The following is a 27,149-nucleotide window of genomic DNA, read 5'->3' as shown; positions in this document are numbered from 1 at the left end:
GGGTGTGCGTGTGTCTAGGAGTCATTGACTCACCACTTTGGCTCTGCGTAGGTCCGATCCACCGACTCTGTCTCTTGTCTGACACTGAATCACAGACATTAACATGTTGATTAAAGGTCATTTTATAATGTTATATTACCAACACACAACACCAAGATAACATGTCTCAATGACACAGTTGTGACAAAAAAACCTTAATCCATAACTAACTTAATATGAATAAAATAAATGCCACATGCCACGATAACAATAACAACCCTGATATCAATATCCTTTTCTTTTCTGAAATGACCTTATGACACATTATTTGATCAAACGCTATTGGATTGGTCAAAGTACTGGGGACTTTTTCTTTAAGTACTTTATTGCAGTAATTGAAGTACTTTGTTGTCATCCTAAATGTGCGTTCATGTGTTTCGTGTTTAGATCTGGGCCCCGTTACCACACAGCGTCTCAGAGTAGAAGTGCTGATCTAGGATCAGTTTGGTCTTTTAGATCATCGTGTATATGAGTATATGGACAAGTCCTAGATCAGCAGTTCTACTCTGCGGCCCTTTGTGGATACAGGCCCAGGTCTCTGGGACTCACATCTCTTACGGAGGGCCTTGAGGGAGGGCTGCCCGAAACGCACCATCAGCACCACCAGCACCAGAACACACAGCAGTCCAGTCACCACCTTATAGCCCACTAACTGATCTGGGACGACTGGAGTGGAGAGGAGATGAGATTCAAATTTAACCATGACTTTACTAGGCTGGTCCCAGATCTGTTTTTTTCTTCTGTCTTACCAACTCATATGGTCATTTGGCAAGACAGCCTAAACATTGAAACCAGGCTATTGTTTTATAGCACCTTACAAAACATTTACAAAAATATATAAAAAGTGTATTTACAAAGACATTCATGTACTTGTATGCGTGTGTGGCATTTCAACCCACGGTCAGTCACTTAGAGGAATATATACAGAAAGGACGCACAAACATACAGGACTCACCTTCGCATTGGATTATCAGTGTTGTACAGGAGTTATTGGTAACCCTTCCATCCCTATCGATCTGGTAACCCTCAGAGCTAGCAGGGGTCTCAGTCCACTTAGCGGAGCCCCCGCAGCCCTTCCTCTCACACGATTCTGCCAGTTCAAGGCTAAGATTGGCCCAACTGTTAAAGCAGAGTGGTAAGGAATGGGTGGAGAGACAGGTGTCTCCACCCAAGAGGAGACACAGGTGTATGTCCCCCTTACAGGACTTTGCTTGCCAGTTGATCTTGACAACACCCAGCGCAGGTGGCGGAGACTTGGGCTTGGTCGGAGGGGAACAGGAAGTGGAGATATTACACACACAGGAAGTGGTGGGACCGGGGGTAGCAGGAGTGGAGTTGGATGGTGTGAGAGGTTGGGAGGTGGATGTCGTATTTTCAAAGGTTACTATATGAGAGAGAGAGAGAGAGAGAGAGAGAGGGGATGTGTCATACCACGGAAACAACAGCAGAGAAAGTAAATTGGTATCTTGGAATCTATATTTACCAAAAATATTTTATTTTATTTTTTAAAATCAATATTACATGTCATGCGGTAGTCACTAATCACAGAGGCAGTTTTTCAAAAGACTAACGGTCAATGTTTGGCCGCCTGCAGTGAGGACTAAAACTGGTCTGGATTAGACTAAACCCTCTCTAATCTATCAATTAATCCAACACATTAAGGAAGCAGAAATGCTCACCCTCTACAGAGAGAGGAGGTCATAAGGGTAATTATCCGATCAATGGATGATATTCAAAGGTTTACCCCAGTTTTGTTGTTGTTGTTACTACTACTACTACTACTACTACTACTACTAACTACTACTAACTACTACTACTACTAACTACTACTACAGGGCCCATAGGGAACAGGGATGGGCAAAAATGACAAAATACAATAAAAAAAAAAATACCATAAACATCAATGTATCAAAATAAACTGCAAAATACTTGTGTTTTGAAAAAGTATTTCATTAAAATACACGTACTTTGTATTTTAAATACAGAAATACATTTGCAAGTAGCCGGCATGAATAGTAACAGCATTCTCAGTAACAGTTACAGAAATGTTTTACGTGACTGCGATCCTGTTGCCTAGTCACTCTACCTGTATGTACGTAGTTACAGTGCATACGGAAGTATTCAGACCTTTTCCCTTTTTCCACATTTTGCTACGTTTACAGCCCTATTCTAAAATGGATTAAATAAATGAAAATCCTCATCAATCTACACACAATATTCCATAATGACAAAGCGAAAACAGGTTTTTAGAAATGTTTGCAAATGTAGGGACTGGGAGACTAGTCAGGATCGAGGGAAAGATGAACGGATCAAAGAACAGATAGATCCTTGATAAAAAACCTGCTCCAGAGCCCTCAGTACCTCAGACCGGGGCGAAGGTTCATCTTCCAACAGAACAACGACCCTAAACACACAGCCAAGACAATGCAGGAGTGGTTCAGGACAAGTCCCCAAATGTCCTTGAGCGGCCTAGCCAAAGCCCAGACTTGATCCCGATTGAAGATCTATGGAGAGACCTGAAAATAGTTGTGCAGCAACGCTCTCCATCCAACCTGACAGCGCTTGAGAGGATCTTCAGGGAAGAATGTGAGAAACCCCCCCAAATACAGGTGTGCCAAGCTTGTAGCGTCATACCCAAGAAGCCAAATGTGCTTCGACAAAGTACTGAGTAAAGGGTCTGAATACTTATGTAAACGTGATATTGTGTGTAGATTGATGGGGGGGGAAAATATTTTTAAGCCATTTTAGAATAAGGCTGTAACGTAACAACATTTGGGGAAAGTCAAGGGGTCTGAATAGTTTCCGAATGCTCTGTTTCTCAATTGCCTCGTACCACCTGCACATCGACTCGGTACTGGTACTCCCTGTATGTAGCCACGATATTTTTTAAAACTTGTTATTGTTATTCATTTTTCACTGTGTACATATTCCTCGTGTCACTCTTTATATTTTTGATTTATATATATTTTTCATCTTTAACTCTGCCTTGTTGGAAAAGGACCCGTAAGTAAGCATTTCACTGTTAGTCTACACCTGATTGTTTACGAAGCGTGACAAATACACATTTATTTTCTTTGATATGTTGCTGTTTATCTACTTTAGTTGAATGTACTGACTGTAAGTCACTCTGTATAAGCGTGTCTGCTCAATCACCAAAATGTAAATAAATGTGTGAAAATGAACATAACAAAATTGACTGCAAAGTACACCTGGTATTATTATTGGCCTTGTTTTGGGTTGGACTTCATTATAATAATACTCAGCATCCTTTGCAATTGTACAATTTTACATATACATGTATATTTAATTAATCTAGCAGATGCTCTTAGTACACCATAGTGCCATCAATCTTCTGATACCAATGCAGGGAGAAAGGGGGGCAAAAATGATGTACCGCTAAATATAAATCAAATTGTATCCAAAAGTATTTCAAAAATACTCAGAAGTATTTTAAATGCGTATTTCAAATACATGTAACAGAAATACTGCCCCTCTCTGAGAGGGAATAGGGAGTCATTTTTGGACGCAACAAATGACTACAATTCTGCTGCTTCAAGTTCAACTGTCATTGTCAGTATAGCATATCAGAACATGAGAACATTGTTGTATCATAATGGACTCGCTCAGAAAACACCGGACTGCATTTAAATCAATACTTACCAACATTCTTGACACACAGGACCAGGATGGTAAGGACTAGCCTTCCATCCATTCTGGAGATGAACAGGTTGAGAAAAACTGGGGAGAGAAGAAGAGAAGAGAGACAACGCGCGCAAAAAAAACGACAGAAAGACTGAAGAGAAAGGAAACCTAAACTCGTCGCTCTCCTTTCTCCCCACCCTCTCTTTTTCTATCCATACAGCCTTCTCTTCATCTTTGGCGTTTGCTGCTTTCTGTCTGCAAGAGCTTCTGCAAACTTCCTCACTTCAAAGACAGTTACAAAAAGAGAGAGAGAGAGAAAAGAAAGAAGTGAAATGAAATGAAGAAGAGTGGAGGATACGTGGGAGGGAGAGGGCGGAAAGAAAAATTTGAATCTTTCATATTTAAACATTTTGGTTGAGTCAATCATGAGCCTGATTTTTCACACACCTTCCAACAGTGAAGTGTGTGTTTGTGTGCCTGTGTGTGCTTTCACGTCCGTGGGTTTTTGCGCGCTTGCGTGTGTGTGTTCTCCAATAGGTCATGGTACACACCACTGCCAGGTACACCAGTTGTTTGCAGCAAGATCCCTATTATGAGTTGGATTCCTGTATAGGCCTCATCTACAGGTAACTGCCAAAATGAAGGAAACACCAACATAAAGGGTTAATGGGGCGTTGGGCCACCACGAGCCGGCAGAACAGCTTCAACGCACCTTGGCATAGATTCTGTCTGGAACTGGAGGGATGCGACACCATCCTTAGACCATAAATTCCATCATTCTGTGTTTTGTTGATGGTGGTGGAAAATGCTATCTCAGGCACCGCGCCAGAATCTCCCATAAGTGTTCAATTGGGTTGAGATCTGGTGAGTGACTGACACACACACACTTTAAACCCCCCCATGCTTCTTTGAGACCCCTCTTTTTCAAAGTCCCTGAGATCTATTCTTCTAGCCATGGTAGCCAAAATATTTGGGCAACTGGGCATTTTAATAAATGACGCTAAGCATGATAGGATGTTAACTGCTTATAATACTCAGGAGGCATCCTGTGTGGAAGCACCTGCTTTCAATATGCTTTGTATTCCCTCATTTACTCAAGTGTTTCCTTTAATTTTGCAGTTACCCGTACACTATGTATTAATTATTGCTTGGGAATTTAGAGAATTTAAGGGGGATATTATAAATCCGTTTGTGGATATTGTTGTGTATAACCTTACTTTTTAATTGTAACTTCATACATTAGCTGTGGATTAAAGTGTCTGCTAAATGACCATATTATCTTACCTAATATTCTATTTAATAACCATATCATTATTATTATATTGTTTATTATCCTACAGTGCCTTCAGAAAGTATTTATACCCCTTGACTTGTTCCACATTTTGTTGTGTTACAGCAGAAATTCTAAGCTGATGACTTTTCAGCCAACTACACAAAATACCCTATACGAACAAAGTGAGAATTGTTTGGTTTTATTGTATTTAATTTATTGAAAATTAAATACAAAAATTCACATAATATTCACCCCCCTGAGTCAATACTTTGTAAAAAGCACATTTGGCAGCGATTACAGCTGAGAGTCTTTCTGGGTAAGTCTCTAAGTGCTTTCCACACCTTGTTTGTGAAACATTTGCCCATTATTCTTTTCAAAATTATTCAAGCTGTCTACTTGGTTGTTGATCATTGCTAGACAACCGTTTTCAGGTCGTGCCATAGATTTTCAAGTAGATTTAAGTGAAAACTGTAACGGTCACTCAGGAACATTCACTGTCTTCTTGGTAAAACAACTCTAGTGTAGATTTGGCCTTGTGTTTTTAGGTTATTGTCCTGATGAACAGTGAATTCATCTCCCAGTGTCTGGTGGAAAGCAGACTGAATCAGTTTTTCCTCTAGGATTTTGCCTGTGCTTAGCTCCATTCCGCTTATTTTTTATCCTGAAAAACTCCCCAGTCCTTAACAATTACAAGCATACCCATAACATGATGCAGCCACCACTATGCTTGAAAATATGGGGAGTGGTACTCAATAATGTGTTGTACTGGATTTGCTCCAAACATAACACTTTGGATTCAGGACAAAAAGTGAATTGCTTTGCCATTTTTCTTTTTTCAATATTACTTTAGTGCTTTTGTTGCAGACAGGATGTATGTTTTGGACTATTTGTATTCTGTACAGGCTTCCTTCTTTTCACTCTGTCAATTAAGTTAGTATTGTGGAGCAACTACAATGTTAATTGTTAATCCATCATCAGTTTTCACCTATCACCGACATTCAACCCTGTAACTGAGTTAGGAAGGACGCCTGTATCTGTGTAGTGACTCAGTGTGTTGATACACCATCCAAAGTGTAATTAATAACTTCACCATGCTCAAAGGGATATTCCGTGTCTGCTTTTATTTATATATTTTAATTATATATTTTTTACCCATCTACCAATAGGTGCCCTGCTTTGCGAGGCATTGGAATACCTCCTTGGTCTTTGTGGTTGAATATGTGTTTGAAATTCACTGCCCGATAATAGAATGTGTGGGGGACAGAGATTAAGTAGTAATTCAAAAATCATGTCAAAGACTATTATTGCACACAGAGTGAGTCAGTGCAACCCATGCGACTTGCTAAGAACATTTTTACTCCTGAACTTGTTTAACTTGTTTGTCATAACAAAGGGGTTGAATATTTATTGACACAAGACATTTCAGATTTTCTTTTTTTAAACTAATTGCCCCCCCCCAAAGAAAAAACAACAACATTATTCTATTTTTACATTATGGGGTATTGTGTGTAGGCTAGTGACAAAGAAAGTCGAAAATGTTATCCATTTACATTTCTGTCTGTAACAAAACAATGTGGAAAAAGTAATGGGGTTATGAATACTTTCTGGAGGCGCTGTACTTAATTCATGTTTACTTTTCTTTTCTTAATTCAACCATTACTCAACTTTTCTGTTCGTTCACACCCGTCCACTCCCACCCTCTATCGCTCTCGTTTTCTCTCATCTTTAGTATCTGGTTTACCGAGCCGTAGATGTGTAGAAAGCCCCGTAAAAATGATCGTCCACCCCCTTTCTCTCTCTATGAGACACTTCTCCCCGTACTTTGAATATACGAAGCAACTTAGGACCATCCCGCTTTCTCCGCACAGCCAGTTGTTTGACAAAATATATATATATAAATTCTCAAATTGTATAAACCGTTCTGTTAACAGTATGGATTTGAGATTATATGTATTTTTCGTTTGTCTATCAGTAACTGTACCATTAAGCCTTCATGCACCTACTGTACTGTTTGGTAGATTAGTGACTACTACACTTTAACTGACTTCACATACATTATAGGCTACAGAAATCGTTCCACAACAATTGATTGATCAAAATAATCACTGAGGTGGAATATTTGATAGGTTATGTGGGAGTTTTTCCTCCAGTGCCCTCCTTTCCCCCAGGGGTCCGTCGCTCTCTCTTCTGTGTCATCTCCCTGGTTCGGTCTTCTCAGCCCACATCAGAAAAAGATAATCACAATCAGAGAGCGGGAAGGAAGACCTGATAGTAAGCTCTGTTTGAGACAACACAAGCAAAGCCCACACCTTTCAGATCAAATCAATGAAACTCAATCAAGTTCTATCCGACTTGAATCGTCCTTGATGCAATTGGAGTAAGAACAGTCAAAACTAACTTTCGCCCGCATGAGACAGCTACCGTGGTATTTTTATTTTCTCCCAACGCGAGAGAAAATAAAAAAGATAAGTAGATTAAAAATATATATATATTTTTCTAATTACGAGTCAGAACACAGCTATTAGATCAAGTTCAGTGTTTAATAATATTCACACAAAAAATAAGAAACTTAAAACAAGCTCTAAGCTTGTATTTTTATTTCCCCCTTATTAATGCTGCATATCTCCGTTGGGCTTCTACATTTCTGACTCATCTTTTCCTTCTTTTAGTCACGTCCCAAACAGAACCATATTCCCTGCCCATAGGGCTCTGGTCAAAAGTAGTGCATTCAGTAGGAGGTAGGGTGCCATTTGGAACAGTAGTAGTGTGATAATACCAGTAAGACACTGCCCCCTGGTCGTAGACCAGTCATTCCAACCAGTTAACCTGATGAAGAGGCCCTACATAGGCGCTACATGACGCCGTCATAGAGCGTGATGGCAACCAATGTAGTAACACTCAGTTTAAGACCACTAGGGTTCTCATGACTAAGATGACATAAGTGTCTATGAATGCTGTATGAGCCGTCATGAAGGCGGTATGAATCGTTGTAGTACCCCCGTCACAGCTCTCTCATCCTGTGCTTTCTGAGCTAAAGCAGGCAGATCAGTCCGAAATGGCACCCACTTCCCCTATATAGTGCACTACTTTTTACCAGAGGCCTAAGGGAATAGGTTTCCATTTTGGGTGCAGACCATTAGTCCCTTGTTATCAACATCATCTCTTTAATCATTTATACAAATCACATATTCTCACTGGAAGTGAACTTACAGAAATAAACAATTTCCTCATTTGCAATCATTGTCAAGCATCAGTTCATGTCAACAGGCAGATGTTGTAGAAGGAGGGAGAGGGCGAAAGAGAGAGCGAGTTGAGAGGGAAGGAGAGAAAGACGAGAGGTGAGTTTAACGCCAAGTCAGCCCTCAGGGACGGGGGACGAAACAGAGTGTGAAGTTATAGCGTGTGGGAGGGAGAGAAAAACGGAGATACCAGAGAAACAGGCATGATCCTCGACAGAGAATACAGATATGATTCTGTAAACAACGACATCATTGTCAATAGGCATCACAATACCTAAACAACCAACCAAAACATTCTGCCAAGAAAGAAAAGACTTGGAAGCTAAACTTGTAGGACATACAGATGTAGGATCTTAATTTGACCACCCTGCACAGCAGAAAATGCAAACTTGTAGTGTATTCAAGGTTGAAAAAATAATTTTAAAGTTTGTAACTTCAGACTTGATTCGCCCTGACAATTTGACATTTTTTTAAAATCAACCCTTAAAAAAACCTCCATGAATTATAATCCACGCAATAATTCACGTCCTTTTGCTGCAGGATTATTTTCCTGCTGTGAAAAACTGGTCAGATTAAGATCCTCCACCTGTAAAGATGTCTAGATTTGGCTAAGAAACAAACATCATACATGCACAGCCAGGTGAATAAGAAAGAAGACAGGGCTATTGAAGTCTCCAAAAGGACCACTGATCAGGGCCCGCATTCATAAAGCCTCTCAGACTAAGAGTGCCGATATTGGATCAGTTTAGCCTTTTAGATCATAATGAATACAATTACATGGTCAGATCCTAGAGTAGCTATGACTTCCTAGGATTTTCCTTCTTTAGTATTGTCTTAAGTACTTTCTAACCAGAACGAAGAGCAAGAAAGAGTTTACAGAACAGAATTCCTGAACAAAACTGCACCTGGAAAACATTTTGGTTCGGGTGGGTATTAAGTTATCATCATATACGAACGAATATGATCAACACATGTAATCTGACATCGGTGTAGAATGATATGGGTGTTAGAACAAGTCAAATGTACTCTAATGCATATACCGAACACAGTGCCACAATGGACTTGTGCTACAGGGTGAAACCATTGATAAGGAATACATGATGTGTAGATATATTTGATGTAAAACATGGCTCTCGGACATGTCGAATAAAGAGTCACGTCAGCTCCATTTCTATCTGAAACGTACATGGCCAAGGTCTTTTTTGATTGGCTCAGTATTCCACAAAGGGAGGGAGAAGAGTAAAAAGGCTGACAGCCAATAGGAGGAGAGAGAGCGAGAGAGAGAGAGCGAGAGAGAGAGAGAGAGAGAGAGAGAGAGAGAGAGAGAGAGACAGACAGAGACAGAGAGAGAGAGAAGGGGCCGACAGCCAATGGGAGAGTGTTTCTAAAACATTGGAGCACAAGGGGAGGTCCTGAGACAGTTATGCACTTGAATGACAGGAGGGGAGGTGGAGGAGAAGAGGCAGATCGAGAGAGAGAGCGAGAGAGGGGCAGATCAAGAGAGAGAGAGGCAAATCGAGAGAGAGAGAGGTAAAGAGTCAGAAAAAAAGAGTGAATGAGAGAAACTGGAGAATGTGTGGTGAGAGAGGAGTGATGGGGTGAGAGCAGAGGGAGGTTCAGGAGTAGGGCTGTGGCACTCCAAACCCGGGCCTGTACTGCGGCCTGCCTGTGGGGGACTGAGAGTTGGGCAGAGCAGGGCCCATGGGGTAGCTATACCCCCCAACCCCACCGTAGGTGTACGCAGAGGGATAGGGGGCGGTGTTGGGGGCACTGTATTGCCCGAAAGCAGATCCTGACCCGGGGACACCAGGGAACGTTGGCTGGGTGGGGTATGGGCAGGCAGTGGCCGGAGGCCCAAAAGCAGGACGGGCTGAGTAGCCCGCCGCTGAGGTGAAAGGTGAGCCGGGGCTGGGGTAGGGTGGAAATTGACCTGGGGGAATGGACGGGACTGGGCCTGATACTGCAGAGGTGGCTGTCGGGTTAGGAGGGGAGACGGGGTAAGGGGTGTAAGGTAGGGCGGAACCGGGGCCGTTTTGGAAACCAGCGTGGTTGTTGGGATTGGAATTCTGCTGAGGTTGTTGTTGCTGAGGATGATGATTCCATGGCGATGACTGTGTCGTCGCTGGGTCTTGATTGGCGCTCGTTTGTGACGTCACGGAGCCGGCGGAGGCGTCGCCCGCGGCGGTCTCCTTCTTCTGCCGCAGGATGTCCTGCAGTTTCTCTATCCGCACCCGTCTTTTGTGAGCGAGGGAGCGGAGGGAGAGGAAACGGTCGAGGAACGAGTCCAGAGACAGCTGGCCGTCCAGAAACTCATCTGCCAGAGACTGACGGAGAGAGAGATGGAAGAGAGAGAAAGAGAGACAGAGCGAGAGTTAAAGAAGGGGAGAGAGGGATGTGGGTAAATATGGACACACTTTATTGACAATGTCTGAACATGTATTATTTATTTATTTATTATCAGTCTTATTTCCAACTGCTGGTCCTCTGTACGGCATTGAATAGAGTGAGAGACGAGTTGATCATTTTGTCGTCGTCGGTCCTGTGTTTTAGGATGGATACACATCTCCCATACTCGTCATCAATATCATCCGTCGGTTTCATTGTCCGCCTGAGAAGTGTGTCACCGCGGCCTCTCACCTCTGACTCCGTCTCCGTGCTGGCACCCTCTGTCTGAAGTCTGGAGAACAACCCCTCCGGTGATGCCTGCCCCATGATGCCATCTGAGGGGGGCAAGAGAGGCAGAGAATGAAAGAGGGGGCAGAAATAAACACCTCCCACACGCCAATGTCACGCCAAGCTTCTAAGTCCCAGTAGACACCGACAGCACAATGCTTCACGCCTGTTATTCAACACTAGGCTTGGGCGGTATACTGTATGGGTCTGACGTACACCGGGCTATTTGGAAAACTTTAATATATTTTTTTATACTATCAAAACTATGTATTTTATGTTTTTTTAAGTAAATACGTGCAGTCAACTTCTGCAATACGTTAGGAGATAAAGCTGATTGCGTTCTTCATTTAACCGGGCACATTATTTTACATTATGAAGCGTAGTTCGCCAGAACAGTTCAGCCAGTCACGTGTTTGTTTCTCCCGTTGTGCTATATACAGTGGGCAAAAAAGTATTTAGTCAGCCACCAATTGTGCAAGTTCTCCCACTTAAAAAGATGAGAGAGGCCTGTAATTTTCATCATAGGTACACTTCAACTATGACAGACAAAATGAGGGAAAAAAATCCAGAAAATCACATTGTAGGATTTTTAATGAATTTATTTGCAAATTATGGTGGAAAATAAGTATTTGGTCACCTACAAACAAGCAAGATTTCTGGCTCTCACAGACCTGTAACTTCTTCTTTAAGAGGCTCCTCTGTCCTCCACTGGTTACCTGTATTAATGGCACCTGTTTGAACTTGTTATCAGTATAAAAAACACCTGTCCACAACCTCAAACAGTCACACTCCAAACTCCACTATGGCCAAGACCAAAGAGCTGTCAAAAGGACACCAGAAACAAAATTGTAGACCTGCACCAGGCTGGGAAGACTGAATCTGCAATAGGTAAGCAGCTTGGTTTGAAGAAATCAACTGTGGGAGCAATTATTAAGAAATGGAAGACATACAAGACCACTGATAATCTCCCTCGATCTGGGGCTCCACACAAGATCTCACACCGTGGGGTCAAAATGATCACAAGAACGGTGAGCAAAAATCCCAGAACCACATGGGGGGACCTAGTGAATGACCTGCAGAGAGCTGGGACCAAAGTAACAAAGCCTACCACCAGTAACACACTACGCTGCCAGGGACTCAAATCCTGCAGTGCCAGACGTGTCCCCCTGCTTAAGCCAGTACATGTCCAGCCCAGTTTGAAGTTTGCTAGAGAGCATTTGGATGATCCAGAAGAAGATTGGGAGAATGGTTTCATCTGACCATATGACAAAATAGAACTTTTTGGTAAAAACTCAACTCGTCGTGTTTGGAGGACAAAGAATGCTGAGTTGCATCTAAAGAACACCATACCTACTGTGAAGCATGGGGGTGGAAACATCATGCTTTGGGGCTGTTTTTCTGCAAAGGGACCAGGACGACTGATCCGTGTAAAGGAAAGAATGAATGGGGCCATGTATCGTGAGATTTTGAGTGAAAACCTCCATCAGCAAGGGCATTGAAGATGAAACGTGGCTGGGTCTTTCAGCATGACAATGATCCCAAACACACTGCCCGGGCAACGAAGGAGTGGCTTTGTAAGAAGCATTTCAAGGTCCTGGAGTGGCTTAGCCAGTCTCCAGATCTCAACCCCATAGAAAATCTTTGGAGGGAGTTGAAAGCCCGTGTTGCCCAGCAACAGCCCCAAAACATCACTGCTCTAGAGGAGATCTGGGCCAAAATACCAGCAACAGTGTGTGAAAACCTTGTGAAGACTTAAAGAAAACATTTGACCTCTGTCATTGCCAACAAAGGGTATATAACAAAGTATTGAGATAAACTTTTGTTATTGACCAAATACTTATTTTCCACCATAATTTGCAAATAAATTCATTAAAAATCCTACAATGTGATTTTCTGGATTTTTTTTCTCATTTTGTCTGTCATAGTTGAAGTGTACCTATGATGAAAATTACAGGCCTCATCTTTTTAAGTGGGAGAACTTGTACAATTGGTGGCTGACTAAATACTTTTTTGCCTCACTGTATAAAGCACAACGGGAGAAAGCGAGCTAGTGAGTACGTAGCGTTCGATATCTATAGGCGAATCTCAGTTATGTGGCACACAAGAGGTGATGTACAAATGTACAATTGTACGCAATTCACTACTAAATGTTTGACATTTTTCCCCCCGTGTGCTTCCTACTATAGTTTTTCCTTGTCCTCCGCTCTTCTCCCATCTGCTCCATGTACACATGCTGCACTTCCATCAGAAAAGCATGCAGGGCAACTTGGTCCATTTGAACAATTTCTCTCATAAATGTCCACACTCTCCAAAAACGACATTTGATAGATACCAACTACGCTTGTATAACTTTGAGCTGGATTTGCAACAAGGTTTGCCATTAGCTTGTTAGCATTTAGCTAACAGCGTCAATTTGATTTCACTATTAGTTTGTGCTAATTTTGTTAGCATTCCGGTAATTGCGTTCTTAGTGCCCCCTTCTGTGCCATGCAGGTAACACCGTAAATCCCAGGACAAGAGAAGGATGGTATGAAAATCTGGATACCGCCCAAGCCTATTAAATGCATTTAAAAATGAGAACAAAGTAATCTCATGAAGCTCAGCCATGAAGCTCAATGTTGGATAAACATGGATACACACGCAACAGGACAATCTACTTTCAAGCATCTTCAAATAACTCTGGTAAACTTCTCATTGAAGGCAGGCTCCCACAATTATGCTGGTTGAGTAAAGGTTAATACCCAGTCAAGGTGAATCACTAGGACTGATTTAGGGGTGAAATAACAATGCATTCCATATTACCTAATCACCTTCAGGAAAAACACATGACATAACTATAACAGCAGACTTTACAACAGGTGCGCACATTCAAACAGACACCAACTCCAGCCCTGCAAACGGAGACCATCACAAACACAGTATCTCATGAAAAGCTTACAAAACAAGGCTGCAGGAGCACATGTACACAGATCACACGGCCTGTTCTACTTCCTGACAAAGCGCTGACGGCAGTGGAATGGGAGCTGATGCGAAGGTATCCAGGGAGACCCTGGCAGACAGACACACAGGCCAGATCTGGAAGCCTGGAGGGGGGGGGGGCTCTGTCTGTCTGTCGGTCTGTCTGTCTGACCAGTAGAGACCAAGGCTTAGTACCAAATGGCACCCTATTCCCTATACTACCTAAGTAGTGCACTATATAGGTGAGAGAGCGCTTTTGGGACACAGACACTGTGTTTGACTAGTAGAGACCAACTGAGTGTCCAGAATCTGAACAGGCCACACAACATCTACCCCTATTAGTTATTAGTGGCGCAAAAGGCACACCCAGACCCCATGGCATCAGTGACTGGTGACACATGTGGCTTGAAGACTGAAGAAGCCAGTGAGAGAATCTACAGTCTTAACTTTTGTCTTTCTTTTTAATTTTTTTTTTTTTTTTCAAACTCCCTCTCCAAAATCTGTTCCTGCCACATCTGCCATCTGTCTGTGTCTCCTTCCCTCACTCTCATCTCTCCATCTTGTTATTTCTATTTCCATATCCTCTCTCTCTCTTCCTCTATTAGGTTGCTTTTCTTCATCTGTCGCTCTATTATCCATCAATAACCTCCCATCTCATCCCGGGTCACAAGTGTTGTCTGTAGGTCTCTATGACTCCCTCCATCCCTCACCTTTCTGGTCACAGTGTTGTCTGTAGGTATCTCTGACTCCCTCCAGTTCAGAGTATCTCTCCACTAGATGTTCTCTCTGTCTCTCTAGACGAGGCTTCATGTCCAGGTTCTGTTCTGCCAGGTTACGGTTGGAGGCCAGTGCCATCTCCCTCTCCAGCTGGATGTTCTGAATCTATAGACGAGGAAGAAGAGGAGTCAATAATACATCATATTTAATGTATTTTTGACCCGGACCACGTACAACAGATATTGTAGTGACCGGACGTCAACTTACATAGCTAGCTAATTCTCATAATGACCCTAGCCTTGATCAGCATGTTAAGATCTTTGGTATAACGTTATTGGGATTGTGGATAGTGCGTTTGTCTTGGGGTCAGGCGACCTGGGTTCAAGTCCTGCTTAGGGCACTACTCTCTCCTCCTCTACGTGACTCTATGATTGGTATATCATGGCAATACGTATCAGTCTGTGTTTGACAGAAGCTGCCAGGTCCTCCCTTCTGAGACCAGTGTCCCGGCCATGCTACCGTAACGGAGATGAGAACGTGCCGTGAGCTCACTCCGCAGCTAGCTTGAAATGTTGCCGACAGTGCTATCCAATTGGATCCTTCTCTATAGCTCGACTGGTTCGTCCGTTGTCAAGCTGGCGTTCACGTGTGTTGGCGAGGGAGAGGTTCAAGCCCAGTCAGAGGGTAGTGCAGGGAAGCAACGCTATATGCTAAGCTAGCACACGGACAGCGTTTACACTACGATAAGGACAGGTTCGCCTGTTGATGTGTTTTTCTCTATCAATGTTTTTACTTTCAACTTTATTTAACAAGGAAATCCCCTGCTTGAGATAAGGAGTCTTTAAAAAAAAATTTTTTGGGCAGACCTGGCTAGCCAAGACAACAGCAAATGAACACGGCTTAACTAACAAGACGAGTTGGCCAGGAACAGGTCATTTTGCATCTAACATAACTCCCCACGTGAAGAGTGAAGACAAACAAATTAACCTCAATGGTTAGTGTTTTGGACCTATGGACAAAGGTGGAAGAGAAGTGAGTCAATATAACACAAAAAACAACTGCTGATGGCAGGATGAGCCTGGACATTGATACTGGTCAGAGTGAGATGAGACCTAGATGTCCATCCTCAGATCAATCATTAATCTAGGGCTTACATTGAGTAATAGCCAAGTCGTGTGACCCGACAGAAAAAGCCAGGTCTCAGCTCAGAGATAGGCCATATAGACAAGCTTGGCTATTCATTATCCCATTACTCCGGTACAAAACACACGAGGCATTTCAGTAAGAGCGGCGCATCTCGACTAGCCTGGTCCCAGATCGGTTTTTAATGCCGTCTTGCAAACTCCTGTGGTGAGTGTCATTCCTAACATGGCGTATGACAATAATAAATGACAACAGAAGTTGGTTAGAGCACAAACAGATCTGGGACCAGGCTACATCTCAATCTAGATAAGACACAATAGACAGACAATGAGACAAAGCAAAGACGTGATTGCTTACCTCATCAGATTCCAATGCCATGGACTCCACCCGCTCTGTATTGTCCAGCAAATCCTCCAACTCGGATTGGCTGAGGTCCTGAAGCTTGTCCATTGATTTGCCAGGACCGCTGTCAATCAGATTGAGGGAAAAGTGAGCTGTCAATGTCAAATGTCATCAGTTTACTGAACATAGATCATTTGAGAAAAAAATAAACTTGAAACTGACAGGATACAAAATAGATCCACACAAAATGATAAATGAACAGGGAGGCTGATCAAATATTAAATGGGAAATAATTTTCTAGACTATAATCTAGCGTTATCATACAAGACAGAATTGACAGTTATATGTGAGCACTAACATCGCATTGTTCCGCCATGATACTACATACTAGATCTGGGAGATGGGGACAAAAATCCATATCGCAATACATTGCCTGAATTGATGCGATAACGATGAAGAGAACAATAAGTTTATAACATTGTGCACCACAGTTTTTATTTAAAACTACCCTTTCAACTACTACTAGTTCAATGATTGTAGCCATCAATTGTCCCATTATATTCAGCCATATTAGCAAACGTATGTCATTTCAAACTTCACATTCCTCTACTTATCGTAATGAACGGTATCAGCAAAATTCCTGCGATAAGTGATCGGTACGGTCGGTGTTAAACTGTGATATGTCTCGGATTATTGGCCGAGGTCTACTACATACATTTTAGGCTTTGATAAACCAGACTGGAGCTAAATTCCGATCAGGCCTAAATTACTTCAGCTGCTTGCTATCTTGGCTACATCTTTGCCTAGTCATTAAACATGGGCCACATTCAGTAGGCAAACGTTGTGGAACGTTGCAGTTAGAAATATCAATAGATCTATTCATTTTTTAAAAATTTTAGTCATTTTGCAGATGCTCTTATCCAGAGAGACTTACAATTATCTTAAGATAATTAGGTGAGACAACACACCACAGTCATAGTAAGTACATTTTCCCTCAATAAAGTAGTTATAAAACAAAGTCAGTGCTAGTAGAAAAAGACTATTGCAGGGAATTGTTTTCTTATTTAAGATACTCTTGATGAGGTAGGGTTTCAAATAAATTTACAGAAAATGGGCAGGGACTCCGCTGTCCTGACATTAGGGGGAAGCTTGTTCCACCAGTGTGGTCCCAGGACAGAGAGAGCTTTGACTGGGCTGAGTGGGAGCTGACCCCCTGTTGATATCTGTCGTCGGGGTTCCTTATTCTACATGTCAGAGAGGCATGTTTGTAACGTTCCACAACATTGTGCCCTGCTGAACGAACCCTAGCTATCTTGATTGATGGCTTGCCATCAGCTAACCAACACTAATACTGTTGTCAACCAGCTATAGTTAGCCACAGCACGCAGACTGGCTATCACATTATAAAGCAAGTTAGCGGGCAAAATGAATTACGTTATGCTGCTAGCAAATCAATAAATACGTTGCGACACCGCACACAACATTGACGGGCATCAACCTATGTATGGATGACGTAAAACGGGCACGGGAGCCCTGACCCCAATATACAAACAAGGCAATCTGGTTGAGTGAAAATAGCCGGTAAAATAAGAATCCAACGTAATTTTACGGGCTGGCTAGCCTTAACGGGTTGTTCAAGTTCCGTGTAGAGATGACAACAACAATCGTTATGATCACATTCAATGAAAGGCACTCTTGCTACCGTCAACTTTGAGGAAAGCCCACCGTTCGCGATCTCCAAATCCTCAAAAAATAAACGTCATTCGATCGTGTTGCTTGGCGTCGAGTACAGCAGTAGTCCAACAATAATTTCTTCAATATCTGTTCGACGATAATCCTCAAAATGGATTAAAGAATAGCTATGTTTTATCAGCAATATTTGGAAAGTTTCACTTCACACTACCAGAAACCGCTGCCATTTTTGGAATTACCAATTTTCTGCTTCCGTGGGGGGGTTAGTAAATGCAGTGTCAATAATTGAATGACCTTTCTAACTAAAGAAAATGAAAATATATTGCGATCGAGTTGCTGCTTTCACAAGAGAAATGTTAATTTCTTGAATCTTGAATCTTTAGATAGCATGAACAGTTTTCTTTGACAGTTTATCCACTTCTTGGGGCAATGGTTTCATCCAGCGCGCATCTGATTTGAAGGGAAACCCACCCCTACGTGACACGATTATTCCATGAATGCCAGCAGGGACAGGCGACAGGGAGGTACCCAGTAAAGTACACGAAGTCTGGTTGGAAAAAGTGGAACATTATGTCAATGGCCAATATCTGTCATCATGACTCTCACTATAAACGCTTACTAATAAAACATATTGGCAGCACTATATGTATCCAAAAGTAATGACTAACCACAAGTGAAACAGTACGGAAAGAATATGTTGTTCCTGATATTTATAGGTTATTATGAAAAGCCAGCTTACACTGAACACACAACACTCAATCTAAATAAGCATCAGAAGTCCACAGAGTTTATACAAATTATTTTATTAGGTTTATCAAAAAATGGTAAGCCTGTAAGCTGGAAAGGAATAAACAAACCCATGAAAAAAAAAAACATGAACTTAAACAAGTTAAAGGAAATGTGGTCACTGATAAAAATATGATAAAACAGATTAATATTTTTCTAAAATAGGTTTTTCAACTAGCATCAATTGGTTAATCAGTTTGACTAATTGATCAATTGATCATTCGGCACAGTCCCACTCTGAGTCCCTTGAGTGCGGACAAAGAGAGGAGAGAGTGGAGGATAAGAGCCCCCAGGTCATAAACGATGAGTAGGACTGTGACACTCCTGAAGAACCCCTGGGACCGAGAAAAAGACAAGGAAGGATAAACAACAACACACAAAAAACACAGTGCCACACACAATACAGGGCACTAAAATAGCATAGCGGCAAACAAGACAAACTGTCCACAGACACACCCACACTCACACTCATCAACCACCCACCCACAAATCAGTCCTTACCTCCAGGTACTCTCCTGGGCACTTTTGTGCAGCCCCTGCATACAGGTCGATGCTTGGCAGAGTGCAGGGTTCAGCAGTGCCCTTGACGGAGTGTAGGGAGACGCTGTACATACACAGAGCCAGTAGGCCCGCCAACAGGCTGGCCACGTTAGTGTAGGCACAGCCCGTCAGCTGGAGAGAAAGACACAACATGGAAGATAGAGTAAGTAGAGACAGGAAAATCTCCTGGCCCCAAAGATGAAACTGTTCCTAAGAGAAAAAAGGTATTGGACCTAAATGTTGCTATATAATGGATGTATCTTCTCATGCACGTAATAGGGTATATACATTGCACAGTAGCCCATGGGCAACATGTTCAGCCCAATATGTGGACTACTGTACAGGTAGACCCAGGTGAACATTTGAATAATGGAATCGATTACACCCGTTTAGAGCAGTGTATGCAATGCAACACGTGACTGTTGTAATGTCTTACTAGCTGTCTGCTGGGAGACTTCTCACAGGCGAAGGCGAACGACCCTGCAGTCACAAACTTTAAAAGAAAGTAGAAACAATATCTGTTATTTCAATTGCTACAGATGTGAAAAAAGAAAACCAAACCCTCCAATGATGCACACAATATAACATCTAGCCTATGCATATAAACAGAAGCCAGAGGAAAGCTTGGCACCTTAATTGGGGAGGATGGGTTCATGGTAATGGCTGGAGCAGAATTGGTAGAATGGTATCAAATATATCAAACACATGGTCACCCTTCAATGTTGTGATGCAAAAATATTGGCTAAATGTATTGCTGATAGAATAAACAAGGTCCAACTGGACATTATTCATCACAATCAGACAGGATTGTTAAAGGAATATATATTGGAGACAACATTAGGCAACTACTAGAAATAATGGAAAGCTATGAGAAAAACGATCATTTTAGCAGATTTTGAGAAAGCATCTGATACAGTCCCTGGATTTTTGAACTCTCTCATAAGATGGGTAAAAGTCATGCATAACAATCCTTTATGTGAAATAATAAATAACAGTTACTTCTCTGAGAACTTTGAATTGTCAAGAGGCGTAAAACAAGGTTGCCTTCTGTCACCATACCTCTTTATTATGGCCATTGAATGGAACATAATATTTTGTGTAATTTTGGAGTCACTTTTATATTGTAAATAATAATAGAATATGTTTCTAAACACTTCTGCATTAATGTCGATGCTACCATAATTATGGATAATCCTGAATGAATCGTGAATAATGATGAGTGGGAAAGTTACAAAAGCACAAATATCATTCCCCCCCAAAAGTACTAACCTCCCATGTTATTGTAATGGTGAGAGGTTAGCATGTCTTGGGGTTATTATATTTGTGCATCTGTAACATTAACGTAGAAGTGTTTAGAAACATGTTCTATTCTTATTTACAATATACATTATTTACCATTAATTTATATTGGGCACAAACAAATCTGAAACAGAACCAAAAACAAACAGCAAATATATACAACACATTTTCCACCATAATTTGCAAATAAATTCATTAAAAATCCTAATTTTTCTGTCATAGTTGAAGTGTACCTATGATGAAAATTACAGGCCTCTCTCATATTTTTAAGTGGGAGAACTTGCACAATTGGCGGCTGACTAAATACTTTTTTGCCTCACTGTATGTATGCGAGAGCTGTGTATGCATCTCTGTGTGTGCGTCTCTGTGTTCCTCTAGAAAAGAGGTAAAACAGAAAGTTTGCCTGAATTAAAGTCCCTGGCCACTAGGAGCACCGCTTCTTGATGAGCATTTTCTTGTTTGCGGTCTTAGTGCCAGCATCGGTTTGTGGTGGTAAATAGACGGCTACGAATAATATAGATTATAACTCTCTTGGTAGATAGTGTGGTCTACAGCTTATCATAAAGTACTCTACCTCAGGCGAGCAGTACCTTGAGACTTCTTTAATATTAGACATCGCACACCAGCTGTTATTGACAAATAAACACCCACCCCCTTCTCTGTAAATGCCGATGCATGGAAAATACCACCAGCTCTATATTATCCGTGTTGTCGTTCAACCATGACTCTGTGAAACAATTAGATATTACAGTTTTTAACGTCCCGTTAGTAGGATAGTCTTGATCGTATATCATCCATTTTGTTTTCCAATGATTGCACGTTGGCAAATAGAACAGATGGTAGTGGGGGTTTACTCACTCGCCTACAATTTCCCAGAAGGCAGCCCGACCTCCGCCCCCTTTTTCTCTGTCTTTTCTTCACGCAAATGACGGGGATTTGGGCTCATTCCCGAGGAAGCAGTATATCCTTTGCATTGGACTCGCTAAAGAAAAAATCTTTGCCCAGTTTGAGGTGAGTAATCACTGTTCTGATGTCCAGAAGTTATTTTCGGTCATAAGAGATGGTAGCAGCAACATTATGTACAAAATAAGTTAAAATATAAGTTACAAACAATGCGCAAAAACGAACAAAATAGCACAGTTGGTTAGGAGCCCGTAAAACAGCAACCCTCCGGCGCCATTCAAAGCTGTCATCAAGGCAAAGGGTGGCTACTTTTAAGAATCTCAAATATAAAATATATTTTGATTTGTTTGACACTTTTTTGGTTACTGCATGATTCCCTATGTGTTATTTTATAGTTTTGTCATTGTGTCACTTCTAATCCAAAGTGCTGGAGTACAGAGCCAAAACAACAACAAAAATATGTCACCGTCCCAATACTTTTGGAGCTCACTAAATTGCCTAATTAAATAAAGGTTCAATTAAAAAATTTAAAAAATAAAACCACAATTGACACATCAATCCCTTCGCTTCAATTTAAGCTATTATATAAATACTTGCTACAAAATGAATGCTCAATACAGTATATGGGGCATTGAACAGTCTGCCTTGTTCAGATTCTGCCACGAGGAAACAGAATCAATAGAATATATTTTCTGGTACTGTCCATCGTGGCTCACTTTTTTAATCAGGTCCAGGAATGGTTGTTATGTCATAATATCAGGGTTCAGATGGAACTAAAAAATGTATCGTTATAGAATCTGAAAAAAAAAAAACGATCAGTCAATGGGAAATATCATTATACTCTTGAGTAAAGTATCTATTTTTAGGGCAATATCGGTAGAAATGTAACAAATAGATAGGTTCAGGACCCTCGTAAGACCCTCATAGTCAAATGGAGGGATGTATTGCAAAAGAAAATAGCAAAATGGCATTATACTGAGAAAGATGGGTTAATCTGTGGATATCGGAGGGTTGGAGTTAAGCTCAGAATGAATGGTGGAATGGCCAATGTGGGTGAAAATCCAGCACTTGAACAAATGTGGAATTTTTCAACTACAGGTACTGTAAATGTGAGTGAAATAGCTTTAAGTAGCAGTAGAACTATTGTTGTCCATTAGTTTACTCCAATTAGAGTAGAGATGGTATGGCAAGGGGGAAAAAGTATAGAAAGAAATAAAACAACATGGTTTCCATGTGTTTGATGCCATTCCATTTGCTCCGTTCCAGACATTATTATGAGCCGTCCTCCCCTCAGCAGCCTCCTGTGACAGAAACAAAGTTATTTATGGCTTTATTCAATTAGGATCTTACCAGGAAGCCAATAAATAAAGGGAGCATAAGTTGTAGTTTGGGTAAGCCAATGTCCATGTAGTACAGAGGCACAGCCAACAGCACCTGGAATAGACCCAGCAGTATCGACACCACCTGGTGGAGAAAAGAGAGAACTGCATCTAAAGGAACTGTGACGATGATTACATAACTCAGCTCTGTGGTCCGTTTCTAGCCTTCTCCCAGCTCCATTCATTCTTGCTCATGAGAAATGACTAGTGCAAAAAGTATGATGAGGACAATCGGTCCTTCTAGCCCTTGCTTTCACCAGTCCAATGCGTTTAAGTCCATGAGGAGGAAGTGAGCAAGTGCGTACTCCGTGGAGCAAGTGTCTGATGCATGGTGACAAGAAAGATATATGAATTCCACTATTCAAAGACAATTGAATGGTACAATAAGGAGGGAAAGAGCAGTCTGGTAGATGTATTGACTATCTATATGTATGAGTGTTTAGTAATCATTCAATTCATGTCCATTACTCATTCAATTCTCTTACCGCTACAACCTCTGGGTCAAACTTGATGAAGAGGCGATGTAGTTTAGGACCACCTGTTCCTGACTCAGTGGATGACATCATCCTGAATTAAAGGGTTTGGTCCAGGAGAGAGGAGAGGAAAGAGAAAAGAGAGAGAAAAAAATGAAGAGGAGAGAAGAGAAAGGAGAGAGGAGAGGAAACATGCTTATCAGAATCAATCACAAAATATAACCAATGCAAGGCCCTAAAAATTGTACATTGACTCTGTACCAGTACCCCGCCCTGTATATAGTCTCGCTATTGTTATTTTACTGTTGCTCTTTAATTACTTGTTACTTTTATTTCTTCTTCTTATCTGTATTTCTTAAAACTGCATTGGTGGTTAGGGGCTCGTAAAGTAAGCATTTCACTGTAAGATCTACAACACCTGTTGTATTCAGCATTTCACTGTAAGGTCTACGACCTGTTGTAATTGGCGCATGTGACTAATAACATTTGATTTGATTTGACAAACACAAAATGTAATCACAGGCACTGGAACGCAGATAAACGGTAGAATGCATGTTTGCAATTTTGGGTTCTCAAAGGTTTGATTGATGATTCACAGAGAGTTCTATGCTTCCAGCATGATATTTGAACTCTGCTTAAATAAAGGGATACTTCGGGATTTTGGCAACGAGTACCTCTATTGATTGATTTAATTTATTTGACAATTTGTCAAATCAATACATACATACGGGCACTCCAGCTGGTGACGCCTCCACATACAATTTAAGAAAATCATCAAGGATGACACAATAAAGCTTAACAGCCTATTTCCAGTGTGGTCCTTTTGAAGAGGTAAAAGGGAAGTGGGAATAAAACAAGGTTAGGCAGCGATTGTAATGACAACAGACAATGACAGACACAATTGTTGTTTGTTTCACAACATCTGATAAATAATGACATTTCCGTTCCAAATAAACAACTATGGACAGGTACATCTTCCTTGTCTCACATACCCTTAATATATACTCAATCAATCCCAAATATATATATATATATATATATATATATATATATATATATATATATATATATATATATATATATATATATATATATATATATATATATATATATATACACACACACACACATACACACACACACACACACACACACACACACACACACACACACACACACACACACACACACACACACACACACAGACCAATGATGAAAGAGGTACTAACAGTGGCATAGTGCTGGTGGTTACATTCATACTCCTGCCTGTCCTGTGTTGCAGGGGCCAGGGGGTGGTTACACGGTGCCTCTGGGAGGCTATGGAGCTATGGAGGTTATGCGTTTCCAATTCTTTGGAAGATTATTCCAAAGAATGGCAGCCGAGTATACAAATGTTTCTTTCCCCATACCACTATTACATCTAAAAGGAACCTTGTCAGTTTCACTCCTTCTCGTTGAATAGTTATGGTTACCCCTTACTAAGTTAAAGTAGTTACATAAGTATCTGGGGACCAGACTGTGGACAATCTGATGTACAAGACACAATTTTATCTGAGCGACTCTCTCCTCCACTTTTAAGCCGTCGAAGGCTTTCAAAGTGGGAAGAGTCGAGATGCTGGAAAGTTTAAGAATCATCCGGACTAATTTTGTGCTGAGATGTCTGCAATGTATTTTGCAATATCTTGGGGGCACTACTGTAACAGGAAGAGCATGCATGGTCGAAATGTCACTGAACAAGAGCCCCTGCCAATGTCCCCATTGCATTCTTATCCAGATATTTGGAGGTTCTAGCCAGGAATCTAATTTTATGGTTCACTTGGGCGATAACATTTTGTGCCATGCTCTCCCCTTTTAGATCTAGCACACATCCAAGACACTTAACAGAGTATTTTGCTGCGACTACATGTCACCTACTTCCACCTTAAAATCTGGGGATTTCCTAAGTTTCACTTTGTACCCGAACAACATGGACTCTGTTTTTCCAAGGTGAAGTGACATCTTATTGTCATATAGCCATTTACTGAGGGCTTTCTCAGCCACATTTTTAGTCTTTGGGCAAAACCAACAGTGCAGAATCATCTGCATGTAGGAAAAGGTCACAGGTACGAGTAGATTTCAGATCATTTATACGCAATAGAAATAAAAGTGGACCCAGTACACTCCCTTGGGGTACTCTGCAGTTCAAGATTTTGGGTTTAGACAGGGTCTCATCCACATCCACCATCTGTTTTCTTTCTTGCAGGTAAGAGCTGCCTCATTTTACTGCTAAGTTGTTAAAGCCCATGGCTCTTAGTTTGATTAACAGAATCTTATGATTCACTGTATCGAACGCCTTTTGGAGATCTAACATGACCATAACACAAAATGTCCCTCCGTCTACTTCCTTCCTTATGTCGTGAGTCAGATATAGTAGGCAGGTGTCAGTGGAATAGGATTTCATAAAGCCAGATTGGAGCTCATAGAATAGGTTATGTAAAGAAATATAACTGTCAATCTGCTTGAACATAATCTTTTCCATGACCTCCGAATAAAGCCCACAGGATTGAGAGAGGCCGATAGTTTCCATGATCTAACTTATTCCCTTTTTTAAATACAGGAATGACCCTTGCAAATTTTAGTCCACTGGGAAAACAGCCTAGTTCAATAGACAGATTCACAATGTGAGTTACACAGGGGGTGATAATTACCGCAGCATCCTATAGAAATATAGGATATAGCACAGTTGACTCAGACACCTTTTCAAATAAAAAATGATCTTCATGAATCCCCTGCTGCGAGTCAAACATCTGGACCTGACTCTCCCCATAGCAACCTTCCTCGAATGTCCAAGCTAAGATGATCTACTTCACCAGAGTCATTGCCAAAATCCCGAAGTATCCCTTTAAGCATGTGCATGTTTATGTTGAGCTGTAACTGCAAGAGGGGCGAGGTTCATTTGACCTAGCAAGGACTTGGATTGTGGTGATGAGTGGTGTGAATGACTGGATGAGAGAGAGAGAGAGAGAGAGCGAGAGAGAGACAGGAAGAGAGAGAAAAGAAGAGGGAGGGAGGGAGGGAGAAGGTGGAGAGGGAAAGAAGCATGGAGGGAGGGGGAGAGAGAGTCCGAGAGAGAATAAGAGAAAAAAGGAGAGGGGAGAGAGGCAGGGGGCTGAGAGAGAGAATGAAAACCACATGTCTGAGTTGGCCTAGTCCCTATTGGATATAGTGGAATGTTGCTGCTCGATGAAAAACAGATGTGCACAGTGGGCTTGGGGAGAGACGGGGGCGGGGGGAGATGAATTACAATGAAATCAAGATATGGGGGCATGGGAACATTTCATTTCCAGACCAGCTTCACCAAACATTATTCTAGAGCGTAGAACGCTGTTCAAACACAGACCTCATTGCATGCACTATGCACTCTACTGTATTCGAAGTGGGGAAGGGTTTGCTTGTTTAGGCCAAGCAAACGAAATAAGAGGAGGGGGGAGAGGGAAGAAAACAAAACAGGGGAAAGAGCAATGAACTACGGTACATTAACACCGTCCAGCCGACTGGTCTGAACTGTATTGACGCAACATGAAGTTCAAGGACAAGTGAATGTGAGGGGGGCTTGGGCAGAGCACCATGCACACATATCCGCCATAATAGAAAGATAGTCTTCTTTTATTTATTTAATTAGCCTACATTTTATTAAACCTTTATTTAAAGATACAGGTCAGTTAAAAACAAATCTAGAACGCCTATTTACCATTCTTATTTCTCAACCATCTTGTTCTGTTGCCTACACATCAGGACTAAACTGTCATGTTCTCTCGATTCCCCCTGAAGATCAGCGCAATTTCATCCACCATTTACGTAAATTCATCAGATTTTTTTTTAAACGGACTTACCTTGAGGAAAACGGTCCCTGATGTATGCCTACGGTCCTTTATTTTGTTGCAAAATGACCGTGTAGGTCCAGGCTGTCACAAAATCTGTTGCTACGAATGTTTATATTGACTATTGTATCACTGTCTACCAAGACGAGGGGGTGACAGTGGGCTAGGGGTGGAGGCTTCGCACCAGTGAA

At 41.5% G+C, this 27,149-nt stretch overlaps 3 protein-coding genes across 6 annotated transcripts in view; all 3 read right to left on the bottom strand.

Annotated features, from left to right (window-relative positions):
• Positions 1-3,975, bottom strand: part of LOC112231837 (T-cell surface glycoprotein CD5) — a 6,039-nt gene extending 2,064 nt beyond the window's left edge. The window contains exons 1-4 of the mRNA XM_024398631.2: positions 3,700-3,975; positions 995-1,423; positions 589-705; positions 34-84 (exon numbers count right to left, since the gene is read on the bottom strand). Coding sequence (XP_024254399.1) covers positions 34-84; positions 589-705; positions 995-1,423; positions 3,700-3,751 — 649 coding nt within the window. The 5' untranslated portion in view covers positions 3,752-3,975. The remainder of the gene's footprint in view (positions 1-33; positions 85-588; positions 706-994; positions 1,424-3,699) is intronic.
• A 3,500-nt stretch (positions 3,976-7,475) lies between these two features.
• Positions 7,476-17,951, bottom strand: LOC112231836 (vacuolar protein sorting-associated protein 37C). 3 transcript variants are annotated; one of them, XM_042312105.1, is made up of 5 exons: positions 17,729-17,951; positions 16,042-16,150; positions 14,535-14,706; positions 10,831-10,913; positions 7,476-10,517 (listed from the first exon to the last, which is right to left on the bottom strand). In XM_042312105.1, exons 2-5 carry the CDS (start codon positions 16,132-16,134, stop codon positions 9,810-9,812), a joined length of 1,056 nt encoding a protein of 351 aa, XP_042168039.1. In that variant the 5' UTR covers positions 16,135-16,150; positions 17,729-17,951; the 3' UTR covers positions 7,476-9,809. The 3 variants fall into 3 exon arrangements, with proteins under 3 accessions (XP_042168039.1, XP_042168040.1, XP_042168041.1); XM_042312106.1 differs by having other exon boundaries at positions 17,752-17,951; XM_042312107.1 differs by lacking the exon at positions 17,729-17,951 and adding an exon at positions 16,742-16,919.
• A 549-nt stretch (positions 17,952-18,500) lies between these two features.
• Positions 18,501-27,130, bottom strand: si:dkey-9i23.16 (uncharacterized protein LOC571915 homolog). 2 transcript variants are annotated; one of them, XM_042312111.1, is made up of 6 exons: positions 26,971-27,130; positions 23,111-23,211; positions 22,597-22,710; positions 19,481-19,537; positions 19,006-19,176; positions 18,501-18,839 (listed from the first exon to the last, which is right to left on the bottom strand). In XM_042312111.1, the coding sequence occupies exons 2-6, from the start codon at positions 23,189-23,191 to the stop codon at positions 18,714-18,716; spliced, it is 549 nt and encodes a 182-aa protein (XP_042168045.1). In that variant the 5' UTR covers positions 23,192-23,211; positions 26,971-27,130; the 3' UTR covers positions 18,501-18,713. The 2 variants fall into 2 exon arrangements, with proteins under 2 accessions (XP_042168045.1, XP_042168044.1); XM_042312110.1 differs by having other exon boundaries at positions 23,111-23,192; positions 26,971-27,128.
• Positions 27,131-27,149: the final 19 nt, after the last annotated feature.

The sequence above is a fragment of the Oncorhynchus tshawytscha genome, linkage group LG34 (assembly GCF_018296145.1).
Source record: "Oncorhynchus tshawytscha isolate Ot180627B linkage group LG34, Otsh_v2.0, whole genome shotgun sequence".
NCBI classification, from domain to species: Eukaryota; Metazoa; Chordata; class Actinopteri; order Salmoniformes; family Salmonidae; genus Oncorhynchus; species Oncorhynchus tshawytscha.
The sequence above is the reverse complement of the archived record's forward strand: the minus strand, read 5'-3'. Positions and strand labels throughout refer to the sequence as shown.